The sequence below is a fragment of the Arachis ipaensis genome, chromosome B08, assembly GCF_000816755.2.
Source record: "Arachis ipaensis cultivar K30076 chromosome B08, Araip1.1, whole genome shotgun sequence".
NCBI classification, from domain to species: Eukaryota; Viridiplantae; Streptophyta; class Magnoliopsida; order Fabales; family Fabaceae; genus Arachis; species Arachis ipaensis.
In genome coordinates, this window is record NC_029792.2 from 120,775,127 (window position 1) to 120,784,573 (window position 9,447).

The following is a 9,447-nucleotide window of genomic DNA, read 5'->3' on the forward strand; positions in this document are numbered from 1 at the left end:
AAAACTTTTTTTTAGAAAAAAAATCTTTTAAAAAAAATGTAAATTGTAACTTCTAAAAAAATGTTTTTTTTTTATTTTTCTAGTACTTTTAATTTTATTATTAAAAATTTGTCAAATATACTAAAAAAATCTTTTTTATTAAAAAAAGATATTTTTTATCGATTTAATGATGTCCAAATAAACACTAAATATACAATCGATTCTTTCCTTTACTTTTGACATTCTCTATGTTTTAAAAACGTTTAGACCAGTATTTTTCAAAACTTTTGTTTATGAATCAATTTTCAATACATTTTTGTGAAATCTTATACTTAAAAAAAGTATTCTAACACTTATATGAGAGATACTTAAGTTATAATTCTTAAAAGAATTAACTGAGTCTTATATACTAAACTCTTTATGATATTACTAGACTTTGACATTTTTGTTTCCTTTATTGTATGATCCTCAAATTTCTGTTATTGTTGTTTATCAAAATACCTCTAGATAGTATTTGGTGGAGAGGTAGAAATAAAAAGATTGAGACAGAAAGACTGAGACTAAGAGACAAAGATTGAAATATTATTAAAATTTTAGACTCCATCTCTAAAAATTTTAGTTCCTTGTGTCCTTACTTTTTGGAGATACTGAAATACTGAAATTTTGGGGATAGAGATAGAAATTTTAGTACTCATCTTTTAACTAACAAACATAATATTGAGTCTCAGTTTCTCTATATTTATCTCAATACTTCAAAACAAACGCTACCTAAAATATTTGAGTTTATGCATACACATATATTTACAGAAAGAAAATCCAAAAAATAAACAAATAAAGAGAAGAGACCAAAATGATTAAAAGAAAGAGAAGAGACCAAGTTCATACTTGATACACGTCTTCACGAGGTCCATTACATTGATGGAAAAACATTAAAATCCACAAATGAGCATAACCAAAATAAATAGGAGAAACTATAGGGAGCCAATTATCTAAGCGTACAATGTGTATAATGAAGGTTTAAAAAGTATTAGAGATATGATTATTAGTGTTACATTATCCTGTCAGATTACGTTTTTGGGATGTGTTGTTTCAGGATATGGTATTAGAGTTCTTTTATTCATAAACCAAAGATTTAGCCCATTGTACACATTGTACGCTTAGACCATTGGCTCCCTAGCACTACTCAATAAATAGTTATAAAAGAAACTCAACATGCAAACAACACACAACATACACACTTATAACCAGCGAATAAGACAACAACAGCTGATATAAGTATAAAAATAATGCTCCAAAACAGAAATACTCATAAATACACCAACCTGTGAAGCTTGAACATCATCTCGCTTCTGCACTGAGCCACTGAGCTTAGTTCTCCACCCTTATTTTCCCGTAAGATGTCTTCTCGAAGCGAGGTTCGGACTCTACGGATCCAAACATATTTGTTCCTGATGCTCTCATCATTTCATATAGCAACAATTCAAACCCTCCCCATTGCGACATCCCTCTCATTTCCGCATTTTCTTTTCCTCTGATAAGCATGAATTCTGCTGTATATTCTTCAGAAATGAGATCATCAGCATCGTCAGTTAAGATAATACATGCCTTCATCTTCCCATATGACGTATTGAAGCGCATAGCATCTTCCTCTATCTGGCTTAATAATTCTTCCAACACAGGATCATTATTTTCTTCTTCTGACGATTCCCCTTGGCCCGTAGAGGTTGAAGCTTCCTCTCTAGCATGGCATTTCAACACAACAGCGGTTGCCTTCTCTTTTATCGTTGTTCTGCCGGGATTCCAAAATCCCCATGCTAGTTGCGTTGTCTTCCTCAAAATTGCTTTGGCGGTTATCTCTTCATGCTTTATGTGCAGCCTTCCCCAATAACGACGGCACGGAGGTTTTCCAGAACGCGGTTGCTCTAAAACGATTGCCATATCAATATCCATCCTCTCTTGGCCCTTTTCCTTCAACAATTCCATGCGTGCCCTCATCAGTTCTTCTACAAATCGCCGTGCTTCTCGTATTTCATTAGAGTATGCATCAGCAATATGTCTAGGCACATCATCCTTTATCAGGTCCATCACCCTCGAAACATTCCAATTAGATTCTTCATGTTCCTGCTTTAAGCTTGCACCATAGGCCGAAGATTCCGGCCTTGTTGTTTCAGCCTTACCAGTCCTCAACGATCTCAGCAATGCCGATGTAAAAGAGGGAACTTCTGTTAACTCCACAAGAGGCAAATAGTCACCAAGTAATTCTCTTGGATTCAAATTTTCTGCCACTTGTCTCATCATACTTTCCTGGGGTTCATGCGGACTTCTTTTTGGAACCAAGTCGGATAACGGAGATTTGGGATTGGGATTCGGATTGGGATTCTTGAATTGAATATCAACCGAGTTTGTGTCTTGCTTATACACATACACACCCCAATGGCTGAGAGTTAATGGTGATTCGCATTGAACCTGAATGGCTTTCCAACCATCGTCTCCAACTCCAAGATACGCATCAAGACCATGCCACTCTTCGTCACTGAACAAAGCTCGTAGATCAAAAAGTAGCACGTGATCTTCCCCAACACTGAAATACTTGGAATCCTTCGGAAATATTTGTTTGCCACCTATGAACAAGTGAAGGCGAACAATGGCGGACATGGATGAACCAATTTGAGGGAAGAAACCCAGGATGTCAGTCCTTGTCTCAGCAACACTGTTTCTCACAGTGGATCTCCCAAACATGAATGCTAAAGCAACAACAGGGAATTTTCCGCGAGCCCAAAACAGAGGAATACCTTCACTGGAATCGCAGTCAAACAAATTGGGAATCTCCTTTTTTGGCATCACAATTTGAATTCTTTCGGTCTCTAGTAAGACCTGTGATATCAGAAGACAAATATAACCAGTAATCAGTCTAAAAGGAACTGCACATTGAAAAATTCATCTGAATAGGTTATGGGGAGTGGAAAGATACCTTAGACCACAGTTCGGTTGAGGACTCTGAAGTTAAGGATAAGCAATATCTTGCATCTACTTTTTGAATGCTTGATGGCAGTTCTGGAATTGTCTTAAGATTCTTACAATAACTCACATCAAGACATTTTATGTGCAAAGATCGTTGGATGCAATTTGGGAGGGATACAAAATCATTGTGTGATACATTGACGTCTTCCAACTTTTGAAGAACCTGAATAGTTGGATGAAGATCTTCATCTGATAGATTGGCACCAGTGAAGTTCAGTCTCTTTATATTTGGGCAGTCATCTAATGTGGAATGGCTCTCTTTGAACCTCTTAAATGATCTTCTAAGATGATAACATCCCTCAACGGTTAATGTGAAAAGTTTCGGCAACTTGAAGAAGCTACTTGGTAGATCTTTGAGTCCTCTGCATATTGAAATGTCTATATGCTCAAGCCCTATAAGATTACCAATGGAATCTGGGAACTCTTTGATAGCAGTATTTGCCAAGTAAATCTTTAAGGGCTTATCCATCTTTTGCATGACATCTGGGAAGTTCTGAAGTTTCTTACAAAAGTAAAATGAAAGCACTTCGAGAGATGGCAAATACATTCTTGGCACAAAACTACGAAGCACCCTGCATTCTGAGGCACTTAAGTACACAAGATTTGGCAGAAACCCAACAGATTCATCAAACTTTACCAACTTATGGCATCTGTCTAGTGTGAAGACTCTCAAGCTTTTTGCTCCAGACACATTGGGAATTAGTGTAATGGACTGACACTGGGAGAGATTGATAAATGTCAAATCCTCAAATATCTGCAATGAAAGATGAATAAATTGATCATCAGCATGTTCAATAATACTAAGTTTTATTCAATGCTTGCTTTAACAAAGAATTAAAAAAAGACCCACTTTTATGTTACTAATTCCTTGACAAGTGCCTTGGTGTGCAAATTAGAGAGGTGTGTACCTGAAATGACTTTTCCAATTTAAGAGCACTGTGAGGTAGCTTGAGGTCAACAATTCTGTTGGGATGAAAATCAAGTGGGAATGACTCTGATGGATATCCTTTCCACTCCAATAGTCGCAAACTATTTGGAAGACAACTTGGCGCTGTTGAAAATATTGTATTCCGAACAATTAGAATTCTAAGGTTCTCCATCTTGTCAAAAGCAGTAGTAATCCAATGATCTACTTCTTCATGGGTAGCGGGGTGAAGCATTATTCCCTCAATTGAACTACTCCCCTGTAAAACACATGCAGAGAATTAGCAACAATTACTCAAGTATTATAACATCTGTAGGTGTAAAAAATAGGGGGTTGATTGAATTTCTTACTGTGTCATCTTTGAGAACCTGAAGAATGTCTTTATGAGACCATAATCTACTATGTTCACCAGGGTTTGTTGGTGAGTCACTCATTACAATCTCCTTGCCCATGTCTTGCACTAGATCATGCATTTCCAAGCAACCATTTTGATTTACAGTGACGAGACATTTACTAATGAAAACTCGAACAACTGGGTAGAAGTCGCAAGCTTTCAACACCCTTTTAACATACTCCCATTTCTCTCCTTTGAAGAAACAAGCAATGTCCAAGAAAGTTTTCTGGTCAAGTTCATACAAGCTATCGTAGCTTCTTTCAAGAACTCCTTGAATACTTGGATCAATTCTATACTTTTGCAGTTCCTCTTCCCAGCTATCCACACTTGTAAAACCCCCTAAATGGGAGCCTATTACTTCTAAAGCCAGTGGAAAGCCCTTTGCATAACTTATTGCATTTCTTGAAACATTTTCAAAGTTCTCTGCAGGCTCTTTGCTGTTAAAAGCATGCCAAGAAAAGAGTTCCAAGGAATCATCATCATTTAGCTCCTCCATCTTGTATTTCTTGGTGACAACATCACCCATCACATGCTTGTCTATCACATCAGTATCCCTTGTTGTTATAATGATTCTGCTGCCTGAACCAAACCAATCATGCCCTCCAGCCAGTGATTCCAGTTGCGTTATTGAATTAACATCATCAAGAACTAGAAGTACTCTTTTGTGGCGAAGCCTTCGTTTGATTTCAGATCCTCCCTTAAATTCACTTCCAAACTCAGTTATTGTCTCCTCACCCATGTCATCTAAAAGTGTCTTTTGCAGACTTTCTAAACTTTCACGACTTTCAGATTTTTCTCTGACATTGGCTAGAAAACATGAAGCTTCGAACTGCCGCTTGATCTTGTCGAATAGACATTTGGCCAATGTGGTTTTGCCTATTCCACCAGGCCCATAAATTCCCAACATGCAAACATTTTCATTAGATTCAATATCTAGCCGTGATTTTACTTCTTCACAGCGAGTATCCAATCCAACTACATGATCAGTTGGTTCAGGCAACGGTAATCTTCCAGCGGTGTCTCTAACAATAACCTTGATAAACTCCGGTTCATGCCTGCACAAACATGATGTTTTTTCATACTTTATTTACTTATAGCAATATTGCACCATATATATATATATATATATATGATAAATTCTACCCAATTCCCTCTCTTGACAAGGATTTATTATCTTTTATAACATGTTTCACGATTATGGGAGAAATTTGATTGAATCATCATAGTTAATATTAGAAGTAGTGTCTAACTTGATTCTTAAAATTTTCAGTGGGCATCAATTTTTTTTGAAGAGAGGAGCCCAACACAATTAGGTGAAATAACAAAAAGTACAAAAGAACTAATAAACAAATAGAAAAACAGAGAAATAAAAACAAAAATCAATTCAAGATTATTTTTGGCATTGCTATTAACAACCATTAGGATCAATTTTATTTCACTCATAGTAACTGTGCGAGACTTATTAATAAATTAAATCTCTAACTATTGTAAACGATCAAATTGATCCCTCAAATTAAAAAACATAAATTCATATTCATCCTGAGCTGACATTTAAATTTAAATTGTATTGATGTATATTATTAAGATCTAGTTGGGTAAACAGTTTAATTAAATTTTTTTAAAAAAAATAGTTTAAACAATAAATGATTATATTAGCCAGAGTTATAGCTCAAATGGTATAGACTTCCCATACTCAATTAAGAGGTCGCGGGTTCGAGTCACATATCTTTCCAAATTTTCTCAAATGGCATAGTCTCCCCATACTCAATTAAGAGGTTGCGGGTTCGAGTCTCCTATCTTTGGTAAAAAAAAAATAAATGATTATATTAAAAGTAACTTATAAATAAATTAGTTTGTGTTTGGATTTTTAGATGTAAAAGTGCTTATTTTATAGAAATATAGTAAAAAATAGTAGTATTATGAGAGAAGTCATTTTTTTAACTTCTCTATAAACTCCTAAATAGTTTTTTAGGAAGCCACAATTTAGTTTTAAAAATTACACAAAACATTAATATTACTATTTTTCATAAGTTAAAAATTTAAAAAAATTATTTTTAAAATTCCCAAATAGACCCTAAGTGTTAATTTAACATTCCAACTATATATTAACGGGAATAAAATTTGAATCTGGCCCAAATTAATGTCTAAAATTAATTTAGAATACTCTATTTTTAAACAAAAACTGACACAAGGTTAATTACAATTACAAGCCACCACCTGGATTGAGCGTAGTATCTATGAGTCTTAAGTGCTGCTGTAGAGTATAGATATTATCAATATCTCAAAATATATTAATTATTAAAAATAACATCGCTGATATTTTATCAAATGATCTTCCCTACAAAAAAATATGACCGATGAGTTTCGTTTTTAAAAAATGGAAAAAACTACTAGCAATAATTAGTTAATATAATATTACTAATCAATTTTTTGGTAGATTAGTAACAACAATTATCAAATATATAAGCAATCCACCAAAAAAAAAAAGTAAGCAATAAGTAAAATCTTAAACATAAACTTTTAATAGGAACTAGGTATGAAGATATATCTACAAGGTTTCAAAAAATGAAGTGCACTATAACTAACATCGCAATAAAATTAATAAAGATATTATCTGAAAAAAACGTAATTAAATGTTAGTGAATATTCAAATTCATTTGGTGTTAAAGACACTGATATACTGATGATGGAGTAATTCTCCACGTACGAGTGATTTTTCATACAAGTCATACAAGTCATTTATATTCACGCTGTTTCATGTTTTTTTTTGTGCCTCTTTTTCTTCTTCTTCTTTTTCCGTGCTTCCTCTTCCTCTTCTTCTTTTTCTTCTTTTTCTTCTTTCTCCGTGTCTCTTTTTCTTCTCTTCCTCCCTCTTTTTTTATTGAAATTTCTTCTCCTCTTTTCGTTTTCTCTTTCTCCTTCATCAAAATCACCAGAAAAAACGAATAAACATTATTCAAGGTACGTTTCTTGCTTTCTCTTTCTCCTTCTTCTTCTTGCTGCACGTTCTTCTTCCTCTTCCTGTTCTTCTTCTTCATTTACGTGCTTTTTTCTTTGTTTTCTTTCTTCGTTATTCTCGATTTCTATTGTTTTTTGACGTTAAGCTCTGAAATCGTTTTTGAAGAAGAAGAAGCAGCAGAAGATGAGGAAAAAAAAGAGAGAGTGTTCTGAATTATGCATAAGCTGTACTTCAACGAATTTTGGGTGTATTTCTGTAATCCTTTGGGTGTATTTCTTAAATCCTTTGGGTGTATTTATGTAATCATTTGGTTTATTTCTGTAACTGTTTGGGTGTATTTCTGTAATCCTTTGGATGTATTTCTGTAATCGTTTGGGTGTATTTTTGTAATCGTTCGGGTGTATTTCTGAAGTTCCATCATCTTCAAAACAATTTCAAAACTTGATTTCAGAAACCATGAAAATCGAAAAAAACAGAAGGAGATCGAAGGCAAAGAGATAACGCTTTTTCATACAAATCATACAAGTTATTTATATTCACGCCTTCTTCTTCTTCTTCGTAAAAAGGAAACGAAGATAAAACACACGAAGATGTTCAGTAACGCGCGTGTTAGGCCCAACTTGTAAGACTTGTAAACAAAAATGACTTGTATGTATAGCACTCCTCGTACTGATATATATAAAATTTTCGGTCTTGAAAACAAATTTGTTTTTTATTTTTCTATATTTTTGAAAATAGAGACAAATATATTTGTCTGTCTACTCTTTTCCTCTTACACACAAAATTCAATTGCAATCTTAAGCATTGGTGATATTTAATCTCGTAGTTTATGTAAAGTGTAAACTATTAAAATAGTACTCAAAAAATTAATATCGTAGATAAAAAATAATTTTAAAAAATACAAATAATAAATAAATGTTTAAAAAATTAAAAAATGTGACAAAATAATTAAATATTAATGGTTACGAAAATTTGGATCAAAATTAATAAAGCATTTGTTAAATATAAAATTTTTTTTTGTCATATTTTAAATTAGGACTTATTTGTTGTTTGTATTTTTAAAATTTAGTTTTGTTAACGGTATAAACTTTTGAATAACATTTTAATAGTTCAAGAATAAGTATTATTTTAGTTCCTAAAAAATTAATTATTACTTTATATTGTATTTTTTTATATTATAATTAATAAATTGAAAGATAAAACTAATATGCAATAATTTAACTTATAGAGCAAATAAATTTCTGCACCTATTTTAAAGAAAAAATGAATGTAATGATAATGAACTTACAAGTCCTCCGTGCAGCGCATCCATCCTAGCTTTTCCACTTTGGACAAAGCTAATCGCCATGCTTTGACTTTCTCAGGGTCTTCTCTGCTCTCATGTTTAGCCATGGCTGTTTCATAGGAACCCTTCTGATCCCACACATTTGAAGGATTCACTCTGTAAATAATTGGCAGAACCTGCTTCCCTTGCTTTTCGTGACAGTCAATGATCTTGACTAGTTCACGAAGGCACCATGTCGAAGATGCGTAGTTCTCACACAGCACCACTACTGCCATTTCGCAATTTTCGATTGCCTTCATGAGAATAGGTTCCAGTTCATCCCCTACCCTCAGATTTTCATTATCTCTGAACGTGTCGATTCCATTTCGCCGCAAAGCACCATAGAGATGATCCGAGAATCGGTAGCGCGTCCCTCCTCTAAAACTCAGGAATACATCATTTGCCGCCATCACAAATTCACACTAGTTTGGTAATGAGTTTGAGGAAGCTAACGTTATTAGGTTTTGCAATGGCAAAGCAAATGTTTGCTTAGTTATATATTACTTGGTATTGGAATGAAACTTCGTACTACAATACCACCGAGTCTTCCAACAATTATTTAAAAAGACTTAACTAGGAAATGAAAGTCACCGGTTATTCATTGTTCTTCTTTTCTTATTAATAGTTCGTAGTATATCACATGACACTTTTCAGACAGCTAAACCTACTATAGACTAGTTTAATAATCCACCAACCACCATGCCGCTAGTGGAACAAAATACAGAAAAATTTTCAAGTGTGCGGTACACTTTTTAGAAAAACTTTAACTCAGAAAAAATATACATAATACATATAATTAAGATTAACAATTAAAAATTACTGAAATATTGATGTATTGATATACT

General features: G+C 33.6%; 1 protein-coding gene across 1 annotated transcript; it reads right to left on the bottom strand.

Annotated features, from left to right (window-relative positions):
• LOC107611496 (TMV resistance protein N) lies at window positions 834-9,123 on the bottom strand. Its single transcript, XM_016313412.2, has 5 exons — window positions 8,567-9,123; window positions 4,276-5,374; window positions 3,909-4,184; window positions 2,951-3,754; window positions 834-2,853 (listed from the first exon to the last, which is right to left on the bottom strand). Exons 1-5 carry the CDS (start codon window positions 9,010-9,012, stop codon window positions 1,348-1,350), a joined length of 4,131 nt encoding a protein of 1,376 aa, XP_016168898.1. The 5' UTR covers window positions 9,013-9,123; the 3' UTR covers window positions 834-1,347.

Excerpts from the sequence above, each read along its gene's own strand:
- LOC107611496 (XM_016313412.2), bottom strand. The coding sequence starts at position 9,012 with ATGGCGGCAAATGATGTATTCCTGAGTTTTAGAGGAGGGACGCGCTAC. Across the intron at positions 3,755-3,908 it reads AATTGGAAAAGTCATTTCAG|ATATTTGAGGATTTGACATT; the intron begins GTACACACCTCT and ends CTTTCATTGCAG. Across the intron at positions 2,854-2,950 it reads CAACCGAACTGTGGTCTAAG|GTCTTACTAGAGACCGAAAG; the intron begins GTATCTTTCCAC and ends CTGATATCACAG.